Below are 25,992 nucleotides of genomic sequence, written 5' to 3' on the forward strand. Positions count from 1 at the left end.
CACTTTAGTGTCTGTTCCTTTGACTTCTGGATAGGTGGACAATCTTCTTGAATCAATAGCAGTTCAGGGTTTGGCTCAGCCTGCTTTTTCCAACCCTCTTCCACCAGCCAACTGATTTAGGAGAAACACGGCCAGGTCATTGAGTTACAGGTTCCAGAGTTATGCTGTGGTGGTCCCTTAGGGTGGTAAACATAAGGCTCCTGGGAATTGAACATTTAATTCAGGAGGACTGAAAACAAGCTCTCCTGAGCCAAGATGTTAGATTTACAGGGAAATGTAAAGATAGCCTGTCCTTCTCCCTTCCACACGACCTTTTCCTCCATAAATACATGCTCCTTGTCCTTATCTTCTCCTGACCCTAGTCTTTCGTAGATTTTGACCTTGATTTTGATTGACCTTCACATTGACACATTGTCTGTTTTTAATTTCCTGTCTGACCTGAGGTTAAGATGAGAAGCAAGGCCAGCAAACTGATTTAGACAGGATCTCTCAGGCTTTCTCACTTTCCCTGGGGTCAACTTGTGTCCAGATTTATGTGTTCGAAAATAAATTGCATCAACTGACCCAGAGGTGATTAGACTCTAGGGGCTCAATTTACACTCGCCAACCTCGTGAGATGGGCCAGTATACCAGAATGCCAATACATTTGTTTATTCTCCATTTCAGCTGTGAAGCAGTTTCATTTCAGCTGGTTATTGTATTAGTTTTCCAGAAAGAGAGAGAGCCCAGAAAACAAGAAAAGAATCAGAAGGTCACGTGGCAATTGTAGAGTCGCAATGGAGGGAACTGTGTGGCCCTCAAGGGAGAGCGTCAGCAGGCTCTGAAAGATTATTGTACCTGTCTCTGTATTGGGACATTCTCGTTGGTCCCAAGTAATTGGATGAGACAAAGCCATAAATTATTTTTTTCAGCATTCTTCATCAAACATTAATTGATTAGACTAGATTATCTCTAAAGTCCCTTCTGCCTCCAAATTTCTGTGCTCTGCTAAAAATCCCCTCTCCTTATGGCTATGTTTCAGTCATGGCTGGATAGTTGTCTTCCTGATTGATGTTTAAGAAGTCAACCTCAGGCTCTATAACAGGCTTTTAAAGACTGTATTCATTTTCTATTGCTTCTAAAACAAATTACCTTAAATTTAGAGGCTTATAAAAACCCATTTATTAGCTCACAGTTCTGTAAGTGAGAAGTCTGGACACAGGCTGGTGTAACTGGATTCTCTGCTCAGATTTCACAAGGCTGAAATCAAACTGTCATTAGGGCTGCATTACCCTCAGGAGGTCCTGGGAATGAATTTGCTTCCAAGTTCATTCAGGTTGTTGACCAAATTCAGTTCCTTGTTGTTGTAGGACTGTCATCCCCATTTCCTTGCTAATTGTCAGCTGGGAGCCCATTTTTGCCCCTGGAGTCTGCCTGCACTGCATCTCATGCTTCCTATATGGCCCCTCCAGCAACAGCAGGATAAGTCCCTCTCAAGTTTCTAACATCTCTGACTTCCCCTTCTGCACATCTCACTGACTAACTTCCTCTCCTGCTTTTACAGACTAATGTGATTACGTTTAATCACACAGACAATCCAGAATAATCTCCCTATTTTAAAGTCAGTTGATTAGTAACCTTAATTACATCTGTGAAGTCCCGCCAGAGCAATACCTAGGTTAATGTTTGAATAACCAGAGAAGATAATCTGGGGGTGGGGGGGGAACCTCTTTAGCATTCTGCCTATCCAGTCTCATCAGCAACATTTTGAAATGATGTCTTGTCTTTATTGGAGTGATCATATCTGTGGATGACTGGTTTCATCTATTTACACATATTCTTTTCATTTGCAATTTCATAGGATAATATTTTCTGATCCTACCTTCCTATTTCAGCATTTCAACCCCTTGGCTTAGAAGGTTCTGTGTTACAAAAAACACATTTATTGGTTGGCTAAATGGGGGAGAATGATGTTTTTCTCTCCCCCTCACCCAGCTGAGGCTGCTTGGGGCAGATGGGCTCTATTTTCACAGATTTCAAAATCATAGCAAATTTGATTTGCATTAGGTCAGTGATTCTCAGTTTACCTGTGGTAAAGCCAGGGCATTTGTTTGTAAGGTCTAATACACAACCAAGGCTGAGAACTATTGATACGCTCCCAACATACTATTTTGGAAATAAAGAGGCTGAGGGTGAGAAGTGATTCACTTCAAGTCCCATACCTAGTGACAGATCTGGTGCTAGGTTTATGGTTTAATTATTTGTAGAGTTCAGTGCTCAGTAATTATATGCAAAATGAGCGTTAAGGTCTGGAACTCCCTGCTTCTCGCTTCAGTAGCAAAATTCTTTCTAGGACTTTAAGAAACTATTAGACCTTGCAAAATAAGTTGAAAGGTCTCTTCTCAGCGGTTTGGTCTGCTCATGAGCAATAATAAACACAGATACATTCTGCACTAGCCAGGACCTGCATGCATGGACCTCCCCAATCTCAGTGTCTCAGAGCTGCACCATCCAATGGGGTAGCTACTCACTGCCCATGGCTCTTGAGCACTTTAAATGTGGCTGGTGCCAGTTGTGATGTGCTGTGAGTGTGAAATACACACCAGATTCAAAGACTCATTATGAAAAAAAAGTGTATGAAATACTTCAATACTTTTCATATTTACTGCATGATGAAGTGATAATATTTTGTATATATTGGGTTAAATAGGGTATATAATTAAAATTTATTTCTTAATATGGTTACTAGGAAATTTAAAATTACACATACGACTGGCATCTGTGGCTGGCATTATATTTCGGTGAGACATTTCTCTTCCTGAGAACATGTTCTATTAAAGCAGTTAACAGTGAATGGTCCATGCCAAGCTATTACACCTTCCGTGATCTTGAAGAGTGAAGTGGTGTATTGTAAACTTCCTGGCGATGAGACGTGACATTGATCTGCCCCGTGTTTGCCATCTATCTGGCAGCCAGTCAGTCTGGCCAAATAGACTTCTTTCTATTTATAATATAGGCTCAAAGGAGGCGGGGGGATGCCCCCATGTCATGGAAAGGGCACACTTCATACCTCTTAAGTAATGTACCCGAAAGTAGACCATGTGCTCTTGGAGGCTCTAAGACAGAGAGATGAATGTCCCTTAAACAATTCTGCTCCTAAAGAAACTGCAATGTCAGCAGTTATGAATTATCACTGTCCTTGACAGGCCCAAAGTACTGGAAGTACTGTGGTGCCTACCCTTGTCCATAATGCAAATCCAGATTTTCCTCTCTCTCTTTTTCTTGTTCTCTGTAGTTTGGCCTGCCTCACTGGTACTCTACTTGTGTGTTTAGTCGACCTGGTTTAGCATTTTCAAAGAAGCATGGGAAGGCAGAGGCAAAGACAGGCAGGCCTTGGAGATGGTTCCAATCCCGACCCAGAAGTATTCCGTCTCAGCTTGCGGGATCCCCTTAACTTCTCAAAGCTCCTCTAAACTTTCATTTCCTCAATTTTAAAATGAGGGTCTCTTGCAAGGAACGAATGAAGTAATAAGGCACTCAGCACACTTATTCCTTGGCAGATTTTGGAGGGGACATCTACTCTGTGCGGCCCAGGGCTAGCTGCTGGGGATAAAAGAGTGAGTGACACACAGCTACTGCCCCCAGCTTGCTCACAGCTAGAGGAGGAGAAAGACGGGGAGCCCAGCAGCAGCAGGACGGGAGAAGTCCTCTGTCCCTGGCGGCTGTTCATTACGTTGCACTGCGTGGGGTTTGGCATATCACAAAAGTCTGGTATGGTGTGTAGGTGAGGGGACAGACCCACAGTCATGAAGTGACTGCCCGAGTCGCCACATCAGGTGATGCTGGGCTGTGTCCAGGGCACAGGATTGCTGACTCCTTCTCTAGCAATGCTTTTCCCAGGAGAGCACATTGCCTCACTCTTGGTTTCCCAACTTGTTTACCCTAAAAGAACAACTTCACCACTTTGGACTTGATAAAAGGAAAAAAAGAGTTTCTTCCAACTTTTGCTCTATATATAATCTGGGCATGTGAGTGACTCCTTCAGTACTTGGAGTTATTGTAGTAATCATTGTCAGGTTATAATCTCATCAAGATACTGAATGTTTTTGTTACCTGAAAAGTTCCTTCTGTGAGATCTTCAATAGCTCATCTATTTCCTGTTAAATCAGGTAAAACAAAGCCTATACTTCCATCTGAGCATCTTGGAAGAAACTCCAACATCTTCAACTTTGTTTAAGGTACATTCTCCGTGTTCTATGTGATCTATCACAGTAATAAAATATTAGATCATAAAAAAAAAAGAGCCACTTGTGGAAAGAGAGATAGCAGAAATCCAGTAAGAGGTTTGCTTTTTCAAATTCTATTTTGAAAAACAATGACTTGGTAGGTGCAATGCTGTAAGATATAAAAAGGAACAGAACATATTGTTCAAATAAGCACCCACCTATGCCATTGATTTTCTCTTCCATGTAAGAGTTACACCTGCATCATGCATCAGTGAATGCACCAGGTAAATCAGGCTGGGTGAGTTTGGTCTAGCTTTGTGGCGAGGTGTTTCAAAGTGCCACTGGGTCCTACTGATTTCAAACAGAATGCCCCATGCACCAAGAAAGGCCCACTCCCAACAGAATGCCCATGCACATACCAAGGTAGGAGAAGCACCAAGCATTTGGTGTTGAAATGGCCCTTATTCTTTCACTCCCTGGAAAGGAAGAGGTAGAGACCCAGGCTCCTATAACCCAGCTGCCTTCTCTGTGTTCTCACAGGAAGAGTCCTGGCTTCAAACCAAGCCTCTTATTGTTGGAATTCATCTACCCAATTGTCAGCTCTAGAAATCCATGACTCACAAAACAAATGATCTGGACCCAGTAGCAGCAGCGTATAATTTTCTTACAGTAGGCGAGATAGTGATTAGGGGAAAAATCAGCCTCTGGATTATTCCCCCACACTTGGGCCTCCATGTAGAAGGTGTGCAATTTGCCTGTACACCTAAGCAGAAGCGATCAGCATTCCTGCCTTATCCTGGGAGATGTACACATTACATTATGATGAGCCTTCCCCTCCCCTGGACTCTCATGTGATGTAAGTGCTTGATTGAAGAGTGGAGCTCACGTATTGTGGCTGATTGCTTTACCATGTCCCTAGACTTCCTTTCCAGGACATACAATGAGGGCCCCATTCCCAATCCCATAGAAACCTAAAACGGTCTATTTAATCACTAGTATCAGAAAGTGTAATAAATAGCTAGTATTGACATATGCAGAGGGCAGGCCAAGTGCTTTGAATCAACACCTCATTCAATTGCCTCCTGATTTTCTCATGAAAAGAGGAATAATATTATCGTCTCCATATTAGAGATGAGTAACCTGAGGTTTGGTAAAGCCAGGATTTGAACCTGATCCACAACTTGTGCCCTGAACCCCTAAGCTCACCCTCTCTATAGGTGAAGAGCAAGGATAACATCTGAGGTAGAGTCTGATGGTAATTTCTACAGACCTGGGAAAGTATCTATCAATGATTATTAACTAAATGTGACCATCTGACAGTGGAACAGATGGCATCAAATGAAATCAAGTGTCCAGGGTTCACTCAGTAGCACTGTCTCCTACCTCTTGTGTCAATGTCAGCAGATTGTTTAATCTTTGTACCTGTTACCTCACCTGGAGCCTAGAGAATATCATTTACTTCCCCAGCTGGTGGTGTGCTGGGTCCAGCTCATACTGGCTTGTGAATCCACATTCAGTGATGTCAGTGATCCAGTGAATCTGTGTTAAGTGACTTGGTAGCTTAGAATCAGCCTTGGTGGAGGTATTTATACCACAGAGATTGGCAAATGCTACAAATCATGGCCCTTTTAAAATTATTATTCCAGAGAGACAATTGTTAAACATTAGTACACCACTGGCTGTGACTCAAAGAGAGATACAATGTGAGTTGTCACATTCTAAAGGTAAACAAAGGCACACTGCGTACCCTAAAAAAACTTCTATAAATATAATCTTACCTAAGTCTTCCGTGAATCTTTTATCCCCATCATTCTGCATTTGGGAAGACCTCTGAAAACATAACCATAATGATTTCATATGTCACTACAAATATACAGTTTTATTTTGTGTATTGTTTTTGTTACAAAAACAAATATGCTCCTGTAACAGTCTAATGTTTCTGAATGCAGATACAAACATATAAGCCATAAAGTGTATATATAAATGTTGTCAAATAGAAATATAAAATATAATGCCACGTGTGTAATTTAAAATTCTCTACTAGTCACATTTAAAAAAAAAGAAATGGGGGATATTAGTTTTTAATATTTTATTCAACAATCCGAATTACGATTTTAACGTATAGTCAACATAAACATTATTGAAATATTTTGCATCCTTTTTTGTACCAAGCCTTCAAAATCCATGTATATTTTATACTTACAGCACATCTCAACTTAGAGCCTAACTTTTCATCAGAAATACTTGATCTGTACTTAGATTTTATAAAATGTACAGCTGAAAAAGGTTTACATACCCAATCTGTTCTTAATATACTTAATTAAATGTTTAATTGAAATATTTAATTAAAATTAAGTAAAATTTAGCTTATTTAATTCCTCAGTTGCACTAGCCACACTTCAAGTACTCAATAGCTATAGGTGACTGGTTGTAGCTGAACTGGTCAGCACAGGTGACCATATATGCTCTATTTTTTGCTTTTTTATAAAAATGAAGACGTATTATATATACCATTCCCAATTTTTTTTTTTCCCCTCATACCGTACACATTTAAACTACTTTCCCATCCTATATTCCCCACTGGATCCCTGCGAGGAGAGAAATCTCAGCGAGAGTTATGTTATCAATAATGTCTGTGAATTTCTTCTCCCTCACTGATGGAAGGAGATAAATTGACCTAAGGCATTTTGTGTCTGACCCATTTTCAAATGGCCACCACCAAAAAGTGGATAATAACATGAACTCCAGATACAAACTGTTCAAATAAATGCCTGAAGCTAATTAGAATGGATCATTTCAAATACCCTTTTGGATGAGCTTCTTCCTTTTTCAGTGCTGAGTTCTTAGAAAAGCTTCACCAGGAAATCAATGAGATTCAGTTTTGCAATATTTCATTAGTAATCAACACTAGCATTAGAAAGTACACATTTATTAGGTTATCTACCTGGAGTCTTGGTTTTGCAATATAAACAACTCTGTTTCTGTTGGGATTTTTAAAATCAGCTCTCGCTTTTTCCATAGCAGAATCACTGGATCAGTAAAACAGACACTTGAGAAAACTTATTTCTGATCAATTCAGCTGCCATTTTGATATTCTTCGTTACTTGGCCATAACAGAACTACAAGCTCCTAAATCTATTATTTTACTCCTCCCACTTATTAAAATGCTAACATCATACTTCTAAGGATGCTTTTGACCATTTTCCTTTTAAGTACTTGATACAGATCAGAGAATCAGAGGGTGTAGGTAGTTTTGGGTAGTGGTTCGTTTTGTCTCTGACAAATTGTTAACCAGATATGATCACATTTTTTCCTATATGGCTTCATATACTTTTTAATGTTACTTTTAATAAAGATGACGTGGGGATTCTTCACAAAATAGTCTTGTCTTCACATTAAATTTGTCTGCTACTCATCGTTTCTGTGTAGATATCTCTGAAATCCAGTAGTGATTTCTCTCTCAATGGTTTTGATTGCTTTTATATTCTCCAGGGTGCCTTGTACAATGCTAGCAGCCACTAGTAGTTCAACAAATGCTTGCTAATTTTAAATTAAAGAGAATGGAACCAATGGCTTTCTTTGCCTGGAGTTGGTTTTAACATGTTGGGAAAAAATAGTGTATTTAATCTCCATCTCTTCTCATGTGCTTATGGACTATTTTATAGCCAAGGAACAAAAGTATATCATTGGCCTCACTGTGATTGGAGGCCTCCTGTGCTGCGCAGTTTACAGAATTAAAACTCACGCCAGCTGGGTCACAGGGCTTTTCAAATGGCTCTCCCTTGAGGAAGGGGGAGCCGGCAAAATGCCTCAGGCGCGTTGAGATCCGAATGGTGTGAGCTCCCTTCTGCAAAAATAGAAGCTCCTCCTTCCCCCACCCCAGTGAACATCGTGCCTTGCGGATACAGCCAAAGAATGCATACATATCATTAGAAATTTAGAGAGGGATTTTCCCTAGGAAAATACTGCGAACTTAAAAAACCCAATAGACTGAGGTACAATTTAATAGATTCCTCTGAACAATGCCTGCCTCTAGTTAGATTACTATATCAGGAAAAGGAAATAAAGGGATTTTCTCCTGCTCACACCTGGCACATCACTGATAGATTAAAGTTCCAAACTTTGTGTGTTGGCACTCTGTCCTCTCCCAGGGACATTTTATCTCCTCCGGAACCTAATAAAAGAGGACCCTGTCATCTAGAAGCTGCCATGCAGTGCCCTGCGTCGTTGAAGGGGGAAGCTTACAGTCAGATCGGGCCAGGCCAATGAGCGTTCTGTTCATGTGATGGCACTAAAGAGAGTTCACTATGGGGGTGCAAAGAGAGGGGGGAGTGCCAAGGGGGCCGCTTTCGGAGTCATCCCCACCGAGCCAGCAACTGTGCACTGGGAGTGTTCATCTCTCAGGAAACCCTTAGCCCTTACTGAATCTAGCCACATTGCTTTATCCTCTTCTCTGTTCCCGCCCCTAGTTGGAGCCCTGGAGTTGGGAGTCCCTATGCCCTGCTCTCATTGGCAGTGAACTGTTCTCTTCTATGTGGGAGGATGGCCGTTTTAAATACCTCCTTTTCTGCTGTCGGAGTGTGCAAACAGGTTTCTGGTTAATTTTGCTTTGGGGATTCTGATTTGTTTTGTGAGATAGAATGTATTCTGTGGAGATGTGTTTGGCTCATAAAGAAACTGTTGCAATAATCAGTTCCTTATTTGGGAGAAGCCAAGTTCATTTGTAGGCAGCAGCTCTCAGAAGATTGGGGATGGGAGGGCGCCAACTACGATTCATCTGAACCAAAATTCACTTGTCTCTGGCATCTGCCAAGTCTCTTTGAGAAGTTCGAAGAGGTAACTTCGAAACCAGAGGAAGCATCCTTCTGAGAAATGCAAACCTGTTCATATCCTTATTCAGCTGGGGAACATACAGTGTTGCCTGGGAATGGGACTCACTGTTACAACCCAACATCAAGAGAGCCTGTGGCAGAGGAGGGAGGCTTCTTTACCCGACACGTGGTGTGTTGAGGGATGGCGAGTAAAACTAGCACTATGTACAGAATCCAGTTCCGCAATGCTTTTCCTCCTTAAAAAAATACTTGTAAAACAGAATTTAAAAGGAAATATCCAGTTACCCAGAGGATAGCATTTTCAACCTATAACGTATTTGTTTTTAGCCTTTTTGTGTATTTCTGCTGGAGGCTTCAAACTATGATTACAATGGCCTGTTCACCTAGGAGTAAAGGACCTTGGGAGAGATGCTCAGTGAAAGTAGCTGAGGATCGTGCAAGGCCATGAGCCCAGAGCCTTCCAGGTTAAGAATTTAAAACATGGGTGTTATAATAACCACAACTCACATTAGTGTGAACTCTCACAGTTGGCAAAGTGTGTTCATCTACGCCGTCACACTCAGTCCTATGAATGACCCCATGGGGCAGTGTACGTGGGGCATCCTCATGCATGTGGGCTACACCTGGATATTCAGACGCAGGGGGAGATTCCATTCATCTAGAGATGTCTTCTTAGAATTTTTTAACAACGTTAAAATCATATAGAATTTTAAAAAATGATGCCCTGTCTAGAAATGAAAGTGTAGAGTGTGAGACATTTACTACCTATTCAGAATTACACAGCCATTACCCGGACCACAGCATTCCACTATCCATGAAAACAAACATTTGTGTTCATCGTTTCAGTTTGATTAGGGGTAGCAGAAGGGCTATTTTATTATTGTCAAGAATGTACAGTAATAAAAATAAGTCCAGTAGAGGCACTGGTGGAGCTCCCAGTATGATGATCAGATTTGCCTGAGTGACTTGTAAAGTACTGTAATTTCATGGAAATATTGCAGCTAAGGTTTAAAGTAGTTGGCGTTAGTAGTCAGATGTAGCAACAGCTCTCCAAAGGGCAGTCTGCTGAGTTCATTTTAAGCCAGCCAGAATTGTCTCTTTAGAGATCCAGGAGGTGGACACCTGGTTTATTTATCCCCAAGAAGCTTCATTTCCTCCAGGTAAAGGTGTGTGCTGGCTGAGGCTTGCTGATCTGCTCCCCCATTCATCAAACCGAAGGCTTCAAGGTGTGGCCACACTTGAGATTCCAAATGGCTAGCCCAGCCACAAACTGACCCTTCTTAGAGTCTGAGGTGTTCACATTCCTGGGCCTTTCAGAGACCACATTCCTCCTGAAACGCACAAGGACACCAGGTGTCCTAGGGGAGGCCACCTAGGAAGCGCCAGTGTTTTGTTTTCTTTTGCTTCTCACCTCCTTACTGCTGCCTTCTGGTTAAACCTCCTTAGGATGGCTCATTAGCACAGTGTTTTGAGTGTTAATTGAGCTCTTTTGTTCACTGGGACACACACTGGAGAAGTTTTACTACTACTGAAGTGGGTTGTTTTGTTTTCCCTTGTATGGGCTGTCCAGCTCAAGGCCCCTTGCTTGGTGATACTGCTGAAGAGTTTCTATTTCCAGATCAAATTAAAGTGAACCACACTGGCCCTGTTATGGAAGCAATGCGTGGGGGTCATTTGTTGTGTGGTGGTTCTATGGCTGTCGGCCAGGATGTGAAAATCTCTAGCGTCCATGTTATTTCCTGAGGCAGGCACCCACCGGAAGTAGAATTTATTACAACCTGCTGTTTGCCCTCATGAAAAGTATGACAACGTGAGACTCTAGGGCAGTGAAAGACTTACAAAGATTCCTTCTAGAGCTGCTGTGCATGTCAACTCATTCATAATTTAGCCAGTCTTTAAACAATTTTTAATGAAAATAGTCTGCTTTTAGTTGCTTACCTTTATCTTATTCCTCTTTGTATGATTGCAGGTCCTACAGGTATGGATCTCTGGCAGCTGCTGTTGACCTTGGCAGTGGCAGGCTCAAGTGATGCTTTTTCTGGGAGTCAAGGTGAGTTCTGCTTTTCCATTCCCACCTGCAGTGTTTTGAAACCACACTGAACTTTATTTGTTAAATCTAAGTTCTTTGGATGATGTAATTAAAAGAGGTAAGTTTTAAGTAGAAGTAAACAGAAAACCTGTTGTAGCTTTAAAATCACAAACCAGGAGGATGTTTCTGGGGATGTTTTTAGGAGGAAAAGAGTAGTCAGCTTTGGCACCTGATGTTTCCACGTCAAAAATAAATGCTGCAAATCATGCTGAGGGCATTTCTGGTGAAGGCAAGCCAGGTCTCTTGGTCCTCAGGCTCTGGGAGAGAGATTGAAATTGCACTGAAGGATTATTAACGTACTGATCGCTCAGCTCATCTGTGACGAAGGATATCACAGCCTATTTCCAGAGCTCAGAATTAAGTCCTCTTAATCATATTCTCTGAGAGTGGAAATTGCAGATTGCAAATAAATTTTACCTCTTACTCTCTGGGTGATTACCATTTGGCTAAACCTGAAGGAGGAAACACCCGAAATAGTTGGATAATATACTCAAAGTCACGAGTTTCCTTGGCCATCTCTGTAATTCTCCCTCCCTCTTTATACCCTCTTCCTATTGGAAGAGTTGCCATGTATTCAAACTTAGGTCTCACACGGCAATAACTGGAACAGGAGAGAAATGAAAGGGAATGAAAAGTAGTTTTCTGCCCAGAAAGAAAACTGTGCTCGTAACGAGGGTGGGAGACTTTTTAAAATATCATCTTGAGTACTTGATTTTTTTTCTTGCTTGAGCTTCAACAAGGGAAAGAAATCATCATTTCTCCTATTCTGTGATACCACAGTCACTTGTTGCTTTAAGAGCGGCCAACTCCCCTACTTAACAGGCAACTCATCTTGGAAAACACAGTTTAGCAGCAGAAGTAGTGCCTTAAAATGTCCTCCCTGACCTTCGAGCCAAAAATAAATCCCTAGTAGTGAGCTGCTGAGGGCAACCAGAGTAACTAAGAAAACAAGAAGTGTAAAATATGTTATTTTATCTCCTAAAACAATTTTAAAATATTTATAGAAAAGAAGTCATAATTGTTTGAAATATTTTGGGGTCTCTCTGGTGTTATAATGTCAACATTTTGCAAGTCAAACATGGAGGGAATTGCAGGCTCCGTGTCAGCAGCTTTTCCCATGGCTGGTTTTAGACCCTGGTTCTGAGCCAAAGAATTACAGCTGAGATCCTCTGCTATTCCAAAGTCATGGTGGTTAGGTCTCTACTTTCTTCATTAAGGTGACTTTCACTCCACTGGGCAAGGCTCGAGGAATTTAAAAGACTTGTGAAATGAAAAGTATGGCAAAGGAAATCTTTAAAGAAAATTTAAAATGTATCCCCAGCTAAAAGACTAGAGCTCAAGTTACATTTTTGACCTAAAGAGTCTGCAGAGGGCACCTCTTTCAACTGCTTTGACATTTTAGCAAGCCTTTCACTTCATAGAGGAAACAAAACCATTAGCTGGTTTTATGTTTGCTTTTTTTTTTTTTTTGCTTTTTGATAGTTTTATGTTTGCTTTGTTTATTTGGGGGGAGCAGAGCATAAGAAAAGGCAATGGTTTATAGTAAATACAAATCACATAGTTTAACATTACTTACACATACTAAGTAATTTAGCAAAGGAAAAAAATTCCTCCTTTTCTTTTTCTTAGTAGGCTAACCAAAATTCCTTTGGAATATGTGGCTACTCCAAAATTCTTACCTTAAAATGGCCTGGGGTTTGTTAAGGACGCGGTATGATGTTTATATAAGAAGGTGCAGATGACCATGTTTGAACATGAGCGTGTATGCGTGTGTGTGTGTGTGTGTGTGTGTGTGTGTGTGTGTGTGTTTGCTGGCGCTGGCCATTTATCCGATGAGTTCAGCCAGAGTGATCTCCTGATACGACATGGATTGAATCTCAGATGACATTCATGGGCCATGTGTTTCTTTTTCTGCCAGGTCTGGATTGTACCCAAATCACTTTATTTTTATTTTCTCTCCCATTGTATGAGGCAGACTAAAACTGTAAGAGAGGACTTTAAAAAAAAAAAAGATGCTACTGTAGTTTCACCAGCCATTCATTGAATTAAGTTTGGTCAGTGGAAGAGGTGGCACTGCTGAGGAAAGGAACTGGGAAGCATCACGGGGAAAAAAACTGCCCAGGAGCTGGGAGGAGATGACAGATCTGCATGCCTGAGGAACGTTGTCACTTGAAGCCTTGAGCAGGGCTCTTCTTGCTTAGGCAGATGAGCAATTTAAACTATGCTGGCCCTAAGAGGATTTTTTTATTAAGTCTAATTGCCCTCTTGGAAATTTAATGAGAACTAAGCATCGAACAGTGCCACCACTGTATTAGCTAATGTGATGTAATTGATGCTCTCTGTTTGTCTTTCATCCTTAATATTAATTAGTCTTTACATCTGATCCTCAAGGCAGGTTACATACTCTCAGGGAGAATTTCTTTCTTTTTCTTTTTTTTCTGGATGTACCACAGTTTATTTAATTTTTTAAATTAAAATATAGTTGATTTACAATATTATATTGGTTTCAAGTGTACAGCCTAGTGACTCGGTACTTTTATAGATTATATTCCATTCCAAGTTATTACAAAATGATGGCTATAATTCCTCATGCTGTACAATATATCCGTTTGGCTTATCTATTTTATATATAGTAGTTGGTACCTCTTAATCCCATACCCCTATCTTGCCCCTCTCCCCTCCCCTCTCCCTGCTGGTAACTACTAGTTTGTTCTCTGTATCTGTGAGTCTGTTTCTCTTTTGCTATATACATTTGTTTGTTTTATTTTTTAGATTTCACAAATCAGTGATATCATATAGTATTTGTCTTTCTCTGTCTGACTTCTTTCACTAAGCATAATACCCTCCAGGTCCATCCACGTTGCTGCAAATGGCAGAATTTCGTTCTCTTTTTATGGCTGAGTAATATTCCATTGTATATATATACCATATCCTTTTTATCAGTTTGTCTGTTGATGGACACTTGGGTTGCTTCCATGTCTTGGCTATTGTAAATAGTGCTACTATGAACATCGGGGTGCATGTGTCTTTTCAAATTAGTGTTTTCATTTTTTCTGGATATATACCCAGGAGTGGAGTTGATGGATCATACGGTAGTTCTATTTTTAGTTTTTTGAAGAACTGCCATACTGTTTTCCGTAGTGGCTGCCCCAATTTACATTCGCACCAACAGTGTAGAAGTGTTCTCAGGAAGAATTTCTTACTCCAAAATCAGGAATGAGCAACAACGTTTCATTTTCAGAGGGCTTCACAGGGTTGAACTGTCAACTAGTTGCATCAAAACTGCTGCTCCTGGGCTTCCCTGGTGGCGCAGTGGTTGGGAATCTGCCTGCCAATGCAGGGGACATGGGTTCGAGCCCTGGTCCGGGAAGATCCCACATGCCGCGGAGCAACTAAGCCTGTGCGCCACAGCTACTGAGCCTGCACTCTAGAGCCCACGAGTCACAACTACTGAGCCCGTGCACCTAGAGCCCGTGCTCCACAACAAGAGAAGACACCACCATGAGAAGCCCGTGCACCGCAACGAAGAGTAGACCCCGCTCACCGCAACTAGAGAAAGCCTGTGCGCAGCAACGAAGACGCAATGCAGCCAAGAGTAAATAAAAATAAAAATAAAAATACATTAATTAAAAAGGAAACTGCTGCTTCTACAAAGATGATTTTAATGAGAAACGTGCGTAAAGACTTAATGAATACAAATATTCTTCTGAGGAGCGCCTGTTACACGTTGTTACACCTCTCCTATTTCTGTGGGTCCACAAGTGAGCCTCCTCTTTGACCTCAGCAGTGTAAGGTGGGAGCAGGCTAGCCCCGACCTGAAGAAGTTCAGTCTAGTTAGGATATGAGGAACTTCTAGAAATTAATGAGAGACTGTATAGTTTTAAGGTCTAGATTGTGTGATGAATACAGATGGCCAAGATGCTCTAAAAAAGGCTAAATTAAGGTGGACTGGAATAGTTAATTCAACAAATTCAATGTACAGATATTTCTTTAGAGCGTTCCATTTTTAAAGATTGAAATTACGGCTATGAGGAAAACAGTGATCCTTCCCTCAAGGAATTTATCATGACTTAAGAGATCAGGCATATGTATAAAGAATTACTGTATGAGGCAGAATGTATTAACTATGGAAATAGTGGGCTGAACTACACTCTTTAAGAGGAGTGAAGAGAGGAGAGTCACCTCAGGATGTGGTGAAGCAGAGAGAACTTCACAGGGGAGGTTGGTGTTATTTCAGCAGATATTAGGGTACTGGGTTAAGACTTTGAAAGGCCTAGAAGAGCAGGGGGTGGCTGCAGGAATAGCGTGTGTGATAAGGGAACAACATAAAAGACGTGCACAGGTGCAGATATGAGGTGTACGCGGAGAACAAGTCAGCCAGTCACTGGGTTTACACTATGTACGGGGCACTGTGCTAGGAATGAGTGGTTCTATTTCACACACACAGCATCCAACAGAGGGTTTTTGAGCACTTACTTTGTGGAAGGCGTACGATTCATTTGGCCAGAGTGCTTGGTACATGAGCGCTGTGTTTGTAATTATTCCCTTTGGACGTAAACTTAGGTCAGTGAACTCGAGTTAAATTACAGAAGGTCTAGAGATGGGAAAAGCTTCATGGAAAAGGCAAGTCTTGCTGAGTCTTGAAGGATGGGTAGTATTTTGGAGAGGAAGCAAGTCATAGTTCTTAAAGTTGTAGGCCAGGTAAGAGGTTCATGATGGTACTCTGTGTGTGTGTGTGTGTGTGTGTGTGTGTGTGTGTGTGTAATATTTATATAAAGCATATACAGGGAATTCCCTGGCGGTCCAGTGGTTAGGATTCCACGCTTTCACTGCCAGGGCCCGGGTCTGATCCCTGGTCGGGGAACCAAGATCCCGCAAGCCACATGGCGCAGCCAAAAAAAAAACTATTTATGTGTAATATATGTGTGTGTATATACATGGCATGGTTTGCAGGCAAAGCACATAATTAGTATCTTATCACTCTAAATATCATTCCATACCAGTCAAGATAAAAAACTTACACTAGGAGTGAGATGCCATGTCCCAAAGGAACCAGGATTCCCCAAATAATGTTCTTTGTACACCTTTGAACATTTTTCATAAACTTATGCAAACACACACAGCACTTGTGTGAAAGAAAAGACACCTCTATTCTCATTGCTAACAGATAGGAAGTAATGACACAGTGGCAGGAACATTTTATTTTTTTTAAATAAACCTTACACTTTCATGCCCCTTTGCTGGTGAAGCTCCACAGAGCCCTAAGAGCTTCAGGACATACAGGATATATTTCAGGCAAGTATTAGAGTCATGGCTACAGTTGGTAAACAGTGAAGGGTGGGCCTGTTAAAAATGTTTTCAAGAAGGAACAATACACACTTTCCTTGAATGCACACTGGAAGTGAGGGAGAAAGCCATAGAACTTAAGATCACTGCTGTCTTTACTTCAAGAGGCAAGAAGAAATCTTAGTCTCTTCTAGTGCCGTGGACATTAGCAGACCTACATCACCTGGTCTTCCTGGTGTCACAGGTGCTATGACGCCGGAGTTCAGGTCATAGCAGGCCAGGCGACGGAGCTTCTGGTCTCGTCTACCTGGATGATGCCGGTGGAAGATATGCATAGACTTTTGTGTGTGATGAGGACTTTTAGCAAGTTTTTATCGAGCACGTTTATGGATTCAAGGATGAATTTTGAATTTATGTTTCTACCTTTAAGGAGCTCGTGGTCTATAGAAGAGAAGACAGATAAGTAAACCTAATTCAATCATGGCTCCCTAAGGTTATTAAAGAGTTTTAAGCAGGGTAATAATACTGTTAGATTGTCCTTTTGGAAATACAGCCGGTAATCGAGTCAAAGTGAGTTGGAGAGCGATGAATGCGGAGGAAGGTGGTTGTAATAGGTTAGGAGAGACGATGCAAGTGTGCCAGTGGCGGCTGAAACAAAATAGATGGATTGTAGACAGATGTTGCGGAGCACTCGGAGTCCAATTACATGTGGATTTTTGACTTTGGGAACTGGCAGAGCTTTCTTACTCCATCCATTTCAAAGTTTCTGCGTCTTGAGTTCATGTTATCAACATCAGCAGTGACTCACTTTTAACAGAGTGAAACCCTAGCACGCAGTTCAGCCTATTAGCAGTGAAGTGGTACTTGCATGGAACAGCTCTGTGGAGGGGGAAACACTGAGACTGATGACAGCAGAGTATCTAAGCAACCTTTCTTTTGTGCCATTTCCCGGAACCCCTCCTGCCTGTGCCCAGCCCGGGTCCCACGGCTGTCCGCTCCCCTCTGCAGTATGTCTGTGCTATGGCTTGGTCACTGTGCCCTGAGGGTCCACAGCGGGGACAAAGGCCTGAGCTCCATACCTGTGTAGTCTCTGCGCATTCATGACTCAATCCCGAGACCTTGACATACCCCCAGATATTTGATCATCCCTAGAATATGTACTTATCTCATGGAATGCAATAAAATATACGCAGGATGAGTCGAGGGCAGCAGAGTTATGCACTGAGCAGAATCTGGGAGGTCGGCGAGGCTTACACAGTAGCTACGTGACTCACCTCTGTGAAGCAGCTGGCAGTGTGAGTGACGAGGTTTGCGCCTCAGCTAATTAGTATTAAAAGGACGGGGACCACCCAAGAATAGCCTGAACCTTGAACGTTCAGGTCACACATGCCAATGATGAACCATACTTCCAATCTTCTGCCTTAGATTATAGGACAGTCATCTGCCAACCATTACAGGACAAGAGCCGGTCCTGGTGTGCAAAATGTCTCCACACCCCTTTGGTTCAGTAGCCTAAACTAGGGCTTCCGTTATGGGAGGACAGGAGCGGGGTTGACGGAATGTGTTTGATGTGTGGTGCCGGCCACCAGCTCTTGCTCATTGACACACCTGGGTTTCTGCCTCTAGTGGAAGCTGACCCAAGTTTAACTGTGCAGAAGTCCACGCTGGCTTGGACTGGCCCGGCCAGCCTCTCTCTGCCTGATAATCATCCCCCATAACTAGGGCCCCAGGGTCCCTCAATCACCCAGCACCTTTTCCCTAGGAAAACCCTCTCAGGAAGAACCTGTGGGAGGTGGTTTTCTTCTCACCCTGCTTTTAAGTCAATGTGTTACTTTGGTTTAGTTTAAACCCTTAACCTTAGACTTGATGATATAGAATTCTAGGCGTTTCAGAGCCACCCGCAAAGGCATCTTCGGGGCTTATCCCCTGCTCCTTGTAACTGCCTGCTAGACATAGTTAAGGATGTCTAACTTGTCATCAGGCAGAGTCGCCAGCAGCCACAGCCCAAGGACCACCATCAGTTTTCACAAGCAGCAGGCACCAGGGTCCCATCTGGGCTCTTCCAGAAACACTCACAGGCTGTCAACAGTGTCATCCCTCAGACTCAGAGCGAAGCTTCCTCCTCATGTGTAGTTAGCAGCATAAGGGTGGTGACGATGTGTGACATAAACACACGTTGAGATTGGATGCAACTGATCGTACAGAGAGGATTCCGTGGCACCCCGTCTGGCCGGCACTGCACAGACCGGGAGGCCCAGGGGCCTGGAGCACTTCTTCAACCTCAGCTGCAAATCAGTCTTCTCTGGTCTGTATTTCCCAAATTCATCCAAAATGAATTCACGATATTTCATCAGATACATCTATCAGGAATCTCTGTGTCTGTTTATGTCACGACTTACCAGCCTTAAGCCTTAACCTTAACTAATTACAGTGTCTGTGTTACAGCTCCACAGCAGGGTTGCAGGTATTAGAGTGTGGAGGCGCATGTCCCAACCATGGAAGGAATGTTTCAGGATGTTGTCTGTTGTTTTAGAAGCTTTCCCCAAGATGCAGGACACAGGGATGGGCAGAAGGGCAGCCAGTGGTAGAGGATCAGGGGTTTGGGGAGGCGACATTTGTTTTGTGTCTCTCTTCTAAATGAAGTTGTCGTGACATCTGTGTTTTAAGTTGTGTGACAAATTCTGGATTGAGCTTGCAATATACACAATTTGTTTTCGAATGATTGACAAAACGACCACTGCATGCTCTGTGTAATAAATAGTTATGGATTAAAACTCACTAGACCTGAAAATTCATGGCGGATGTTTTGTTCACCCCTGTATCCCCTCCTCTAGCATTCTGACACATGGAGTAGATCTTCATTTTATTTAAGGGAATCAACATCTAAATCCTGACCTGGAACTTTCCCAGTAATTGTCCACAATTGTCACTAATGCTCCATTATGTCCAGCCCTAACCAGGGCAGAGGCTGGATTTGGACCCCCTTCCAGTAGAAAGTGTCTGGAAATAGCTGTGCAACTGTAGAAGCTATTCTCCAAGAAGCCTCAAGTATCCCTGTGCCCTACCCGAAGCCCTGATTTGTGAGCTTTCCCTGTGGATGGAATGTTCTCATTTTCCTGCTATATACTTCAGATGCGCCCAGGGTCAGAACTTTGCCCAACACACCAATGCCTGGGAGCCTGATGCCCTTTATAAGTCTTGCCAACCTTTTCCCAGGTGACTGGACTCTGTACCTCATACACCAGCTACTGGCCAACATCCTGCATTGAATAAACCAGTCACCCATCACCTACCCCTGACACCACCTTTATCTGTGCCCCACCTACCTGATTAAATCTCCTCAAATATTGACAGAGAGGTATAATGAGGCCTGCAGATTCCAAATTCAAGTTTTCTCTGCCCCTTCAGACATTGAACTTTAGATTACGAAAGACCATGACTAGGGATCTTATGGAGAGCTAGATCAGTTTTCCCAGCCTCATCCCTTAAATAACAGGTTTCTCCAGTTTCCAATGAGAGCCCATCTTGAAGTATGAAACTCTCAAAATTAAATCAGGTATATGATAAAATCCTTAATTTCTTCATCCATGAATATGGAAAAAAGTTGTATTTTGTGTAATCTAATCTTTTAGTAAAATCTTGCAAATTTGTAAAAGGAGAAATAACGTTCAGAATATTTGACTAGTGGATAGCTGTGTGTTATTCAGTATTAATAGACTTACATTAGTGGAGATTGAATTGGTGATGTTTACCACGCCTTGGCTTCCCCCAAACTGAGAGCTCAGTTTTTTAGGAAAGGACCATTTTGTGGCTGTGTAACATTCAGGACCAATGCTCCTTCCTCCGCTACCCAACCAGTGGGCCGGCTGCTTCCTTGGTTGAAGCAAGAAGTACCATGCTTTTTTTTTTTTTTTTTAACAATAGCTAACGATGAAAGGATGTGTTGTGAAGAGAGTGGGGCAGTCGGGGAAGTGGGGGAACCAGTCAAAGAGCCCTGCCCCATGTCAGGGCACAGTCTGACCAGATTAGCTTGTGAGGTGGAGAATACAGTGAAGTACCGAGGTGCTGTGCTCAGACAGCCCTGGCCAAGTTTACGAACTGGTTTGTGATTGTGCCCGGCTTCCCTTGTGAGCCGTGCCAGCACCATAGTCTCTGAGTGTTTGCTCTGAACTTCATAAGCATGGCTGACTAGCTCTCTCTCCCTTTGTAGCTATCACTAAGCCTGACTTCCTGGAAAGCTCTTATCGAGGAATAGAAAGACCTAGATTAACTCCTGTGCATACCCTGGCCATATATGCGTGTCAAACTCGTGTTTATATAGCCATTATAGGTGTGAAAGGCAGAAGTGTAGCTACTCCCCAGTATGACCTGTCTTGTCTTATTTCTGTGGATGGGTACTAAAAGCCTGTATTTTTATGTCTTAAAATCTTACCTGAAGGAAAAAATATTAAAGACAAAAGGATATGTAGCACTTTCATTAACATGAGATGTATCTAAAATGAAACTATTCCCTAACCATCAAATTTGGGCAGAGGGTGATTTCTCCAACATGTTGGTTGAGAGTGGGTTGCTATAAACCCAAAGTCAGAAGCCTTTCGCATGGCGGAGAGTCAATGGATGCCTTAAAGCAGGAGGTAGAAGGAAGAGGCTGAAATTCCAGGCTGAAATGAGGGGACCATGGCCGTCACTGAGCCCACAGTTGGTATTCAATAAATACCATGTAGATTACTGATTGATTTCTGCAGTTAGTTGCTAGGAGGCCAGTTTGATCTGCACTTGATTTGGTTATACACAGTGTCCCTCTGGTTCTGTGATCCTGCCCTTGGCTATGACTTCCTTGGGGCAGCAGCAATCAGCCAGAGGCTTAGACCATCAGAGGGTAAAGGGGGCCTGTGGAGGAACTCTCTGGAGAGTGAGGAGAGAGGCTGGTCAGATGGCCTTGGCTCGTACTCAGAGAACATACAGAGATGCTTAGGGAGTAGGACCAGTAAGCAAGTCTCTGCACCAGTCATATCTGATTCCTGCTTCTATCTTCTCTGCCATCGTCAGGAGAAGCAGTCTAGATTGGGGATTTTAGAGCATTGATCTTGAACTTTGTCAGAATTGGGTTTGAATCCCAGCTCTATCATTAATGAATTGTGTGATTTTTTTTAGGTTGAGTTCCCCAGAAGCCAGATGCTGAGACAAGGGTTCAAATGAAAGTGAATTATTAGAAAAATATTCCAGGGGGAAACTGACAGGGAGTAGGGAAATGAGACAGGGAAAAGGCTAAAAAAGAAAAAAAAAACAAGCAAGAATGCAATGTCAAGTGCTATCCCACGGTGGGGTGGATGATGGGGATGGTATCTGGCTCGGTCCCCTCTAGAAGTAGTGCTTCAAGTTGTCCAGAACAGCCCTCAGTTGATGGTTAAGGGCGACCCTTGGAGGTCATAAATTCCTAGACACTATCAGCTCTCCAAGTGCAGGTCAAGATGGCTCCAGGTGCCGACAGAGACACAGGTGCTGGGTGTTGGGAGTGAAAGCGCACAGGGAGTCCATGTGCATATAAATGGTTAAGGGATCTATATCAGCAGAGCACTGACAGCATGTACTTCAAAGGCTTTCGTAGTTTCTTACACTTTCTGAGCCTCAGTTTTCTCCTCTGTTAAATGGGAGGAAAAGAACTTGTTTAAAACCATCAAGGAGGTAACAATAGTAAAGCACCTGCTGAGATGACACAGGAAAAGCACAAAAGTAGTCAACAACTGGTAACTGTTATTGGCCTCAGTTGAGTTACTCCAAACCCTGAGGCCTTAAATACACATGCAAACTAAACAGACATGTAGAATTTGAATTATAACAATATATGCCTAAAAGGAGCAGTTCAGTTGCACAAGGAAGTTTTGGAAGCTAAAGATAATTTTAATAATGACTCCAGAAAACTGTCTAGAAGAGGATTCTAATGTTTAAGATGCTTTCAACAATAGAACTAAGGCATGATGGCATAAACTTTTAGGAAACAGGACACTGTTTTATATTTATAGTTTTAACAATGAATGCTCAGAGGATAAGTGTGATAAAAACCTTAGTGCTCTAGTTCTTATACTTTTAATAAAATTGAATCTGATCAATCCAGCAAGTGGGTCTGGAGTGAGTTGACTCTGATGCTGAGAGTCACACCGGGCAAGTCAGTTGAGTTCAACGAGCGTTCTTTGAGCATTTGCCATGTGACAGACACGAGACCAAGAGGAGTTAGGCACAGTTTCCCAGGTTAGTCACCAGGTGAAGTGGGGATGTAGGGAGAGAGAATTAAAACCAGTTCATTGCAAGAACAAGAGAAGCATTTCATGGATCCAATTTTAAGTACTTTATACTTGTAACCTTGGTTAATTCCCACAGCAATGGTAAGAGGAAAGTTCCATTATTACCCTGCTTTAGGTAAGGACACCAAGAATAGTTATGTAACTAGTTTACATAACTAGCGAAGGCCAACATGAGAGTCCAATCCAGGCAGTCTGACCCCAGAGTGCACGCTACACTGCCTCACGTGTCCTAGGATTTCCATGGTACCTAACTATCTGTAGTACTCACCTCTGCAGGAATTTCAGCTGAACTCTGGAAGTTGCATTCGTTTCACTTACTCAGCCAAGATCAAGAATCATAGTTATATTATGTCAAAGCAACAGGAGGTGATTCCATGAACTCCTTCTGTAACTCCTCTAAGATTCAGATTCATTAAGTTTAATGTAGTACTTTGACTTTTAATGTTGACCTCATTATTTCATATATAAGTATTGATACTTATATATACTTATATACAAATGTAAAACTTATGATGAGGCATGGGTAGTTTCCTCAGAGCAAATGGGCATCTCTTCCCGAGGTTATATCAGTAGCCAAAGTTTGTGGGGACAGGTGCCACCTCTTCTCCTTTGAAAAAACTCCTTGAAAGGTACCTCCTGGGCCACTGGGCAACCCCATCTGGTACTGTGCGGCCCTGTTATGTGTACAAGGCTCTACCTGCATTGTTCTAAGGAGGTTCAAGAACTGTCTTATGAAATCAACCCTGGGTTTTCTCTTCTGATCACTCCTGGATTCTCCACGAATGCAGAAGCTGTCAAAGTAAAGGAAAGCCATCTACTAACATGCCTAGAGAATTATCCTACTACACACACTCACTATTATAGCATGTACTTTTGCCTGTTTCTAAGACTGTACCTCCTTACCCAAAGCTTTTCCCATCGTCACTGTATTAACATTCCCTATTTTGTACACAGGACTTGTGTTGGTATAACATTGTTCCTACACCATTTTCTGCTAAGATTTGTCCATACAAATCAGTGGACGTGAAACCAAGCTTATATGAGCAAGAGTCTTCCATTCACTGGAATTTATTTTTGTGTTGCCCTTTTAAGGTAAAGGGGCACATTGTCAGAAAAGAAAACTGTACCAAGACATTATTTAAAAACAAATTTGGAGTGTCTTTCTTGCCATCAGTGATCTCACCTAATGGTGTGATGGGAAAAAAACATCAACCAATCACCAACTCTGGGTTATGAGTCCAATGGCATCAGTAATCAGTTCTGTGGTTATGGGCAAAAGCTGTTAATTTCTATAAACTCAGTTGCTGATATATGAATAAAACTTTTCAGAGAGAAAAAATCAAATCTGTCCCTCTCAACTCCAAAATTATTTTTTCTATTATTTCTTAGATACGGATGTAGTACCCAGCTAGGGATTCCTTCATGCCAAGCCCTCTCTGAAGGTCTTTGTGGTAGACTTTCTTCTCCTGAGCTTGCTTTTTTTTTTTTTAATTAATGACTAGAGTGAGGACGAGGAAGGCAGACTCACCAAATCTACAGATGATGCAAAGCCAAGGGTAGCTAATGTGCTGAATCACAGACATAGGATTCAAGATATCTTGACAGCCTCAGTAGTGGGCCAAAAACTGCAAGATAAAATTTGATAGGGATAAATGTAAAGGCCTGTGTTTAGGTTTTATAAAATCATAAATGAAGTGACAGTCCTGGCTCACAGCAAGTCCTCTGTAAAAGACTTGAAGTTATTTAGCTCATTGCAAATATATAATTTACCTCACCTGTTACAGTGTAGCTACCAAAGTAAGATAAGATAGCTCAGGCTGCCTTAATAGAAACAGAGGGTCTAGAACAAGTAAATCACCAGTCCTCTGGACTCTGCACTGGCCACAACATATCTAGAATAATCCGGTGAGTTCCAGATATCGAGATTTAAGAAAGATATTGATAAACCAGAACAAAATAATCTTAATGGTGAACTCTTGAAATCACACAAAAGGAACTGGAGATGTTTAATCTGAGGGTGATGAAGGGGCAATGGCAAGGTATTTGTTTTAAAAATGTATCTTGTTGATGAGGGCTTTAATCATGGAGAAAGGCCATGTGTTTAGAAAGCATGGAGAAATAATATACCAAAAATGTAGACTTTGGGAACCAAATATGTGCATGTATGAATTTCAGCTCTGTAAGTTTCAACTCTGTGACTGAGTAATTTCTCAGCGTATCTGTTTCCCATCTTGAAATAGGGGTAATAATACCTTGCTCAGAAAGCCATCCATGAAAGTTAGATGAGCTGGCATGTTAAGTACCTGGCGTAGTTATTGGTAAGAGTTAGGTTTTTTGTAAAGGCTAATCTCTTCTTTGTTTACCTTCCCTTCAAGAGGGGAAGAACAAGGACAGTTAGGTTGCTTTTCCAGAAAGTATGCTATGCCTACTGCAACTATCCCAAAGTAGGATGAGTTGCTAGGTCAGACAGGGCAGGGGTTAAAGTCTGGGAGAGCAGCGCTGACCTGCCAAGGCACTCTGGTGCCCCGCTCTTGTCCCCCACTCTTGTCCAAACACAGCTTCATGTAATAATTTTGATTTTACACAGTAAGTTTCCAGGTATGATTTCGTGTGAATGAATAGTTCAGGAAATTTTTTAAAAGGCAGAAAAATCAGTGGATAAGATGATCCCTATGAAGCCTTTGTTCTCCCTGTTCTCTGCACGTCTGTGTTGTTGGGATTGATACTCACTAGAACATGCACAATCCTGCCGGACATGGAGTTAGAAAAGACCCAAATGTGTTACTCCACTACACCTATGAAGTTAGGGAATCATTTCTGTAAGTTATAGAAAGATAATTCAGTTGTGACAAACAAAAGGGATTGCTAGCCCCCTCTTTATAGTTCTCTTATCACAGCGGTACCGTGATTTCCTGCTCCACTGCCCCCCTCCCCCCGGCAAGTCATGTATGATTTTCTCAAAGGCAAAAGGTGGAATTAACTTGCCAGTATTTCGACACTGGGTTTTCTTTTAAACAGCTGATAATTAAATCCATCCAGACCTCTCTAGCTGTCCTTCTAGGAGCTTTAATCACAAGAAGCAGGCGAACTTGTAAATGTTCTAAGAGAGCTTAGACAGCAAAATTATTCTTATTGAAATGCATGAAAGTACCCAGGTGCTTCCAAGCTATGCCCAAGTGCCTTCTCTAAAAGAACATGGTGGGCAAACCAAACATTCATCCTGGGTCAGCAGTTGGGAATCAAACCACGAACTTACTATTCCCATACTTTCTGGTTAG

The 25,992-nt window shown here is 42.1% G+C and overlaps 1 protein-coding gene across 4 annotated transcripts in view; it reads left to right on the forward strand.

The window, feature by feature from the left end:
- GHR (growth hormone receptor) overlaps window positions 1-25,992 on the forward strand; it is a gene marked incomplete at its 5' end in the record, with an annotated part of 278,629 nt that overhangs the window by 105,557 nt on the left and 147,080 nt on the right. For 3 of the 4 annotated variants that reach the window (XM_082382300.1, XM_082382302.1, XM_082382301.1), the window contains one exon: window positions 11,007-11,087. In XM_082382300.1, coding sequence (XP_082238426.1) covers window positions 11,018-11,087 — 70 coding nt within the window. Of the gene's footprint in view, window positions 1-10,996; window positions 11,088-25,992 lie in introns of those variants that run through there. The other variant, XM_082382299.1, reaches the window with a different exon arrangement.

Source organism: Balaenoptera borealis (genome assembly GCF_965194805.1).
Source record: "Balaenoptera borealis genome assembly, chromosome: 2".
In the NCBI taxonomy this organism is placed as follows: domain Eukaryota; kingdom Metazoa; phylum Chordata; class Mammalia; order Artiodactyla; family Balaenopteridae; genus Balaenoptera; species Balaenoptera borealis.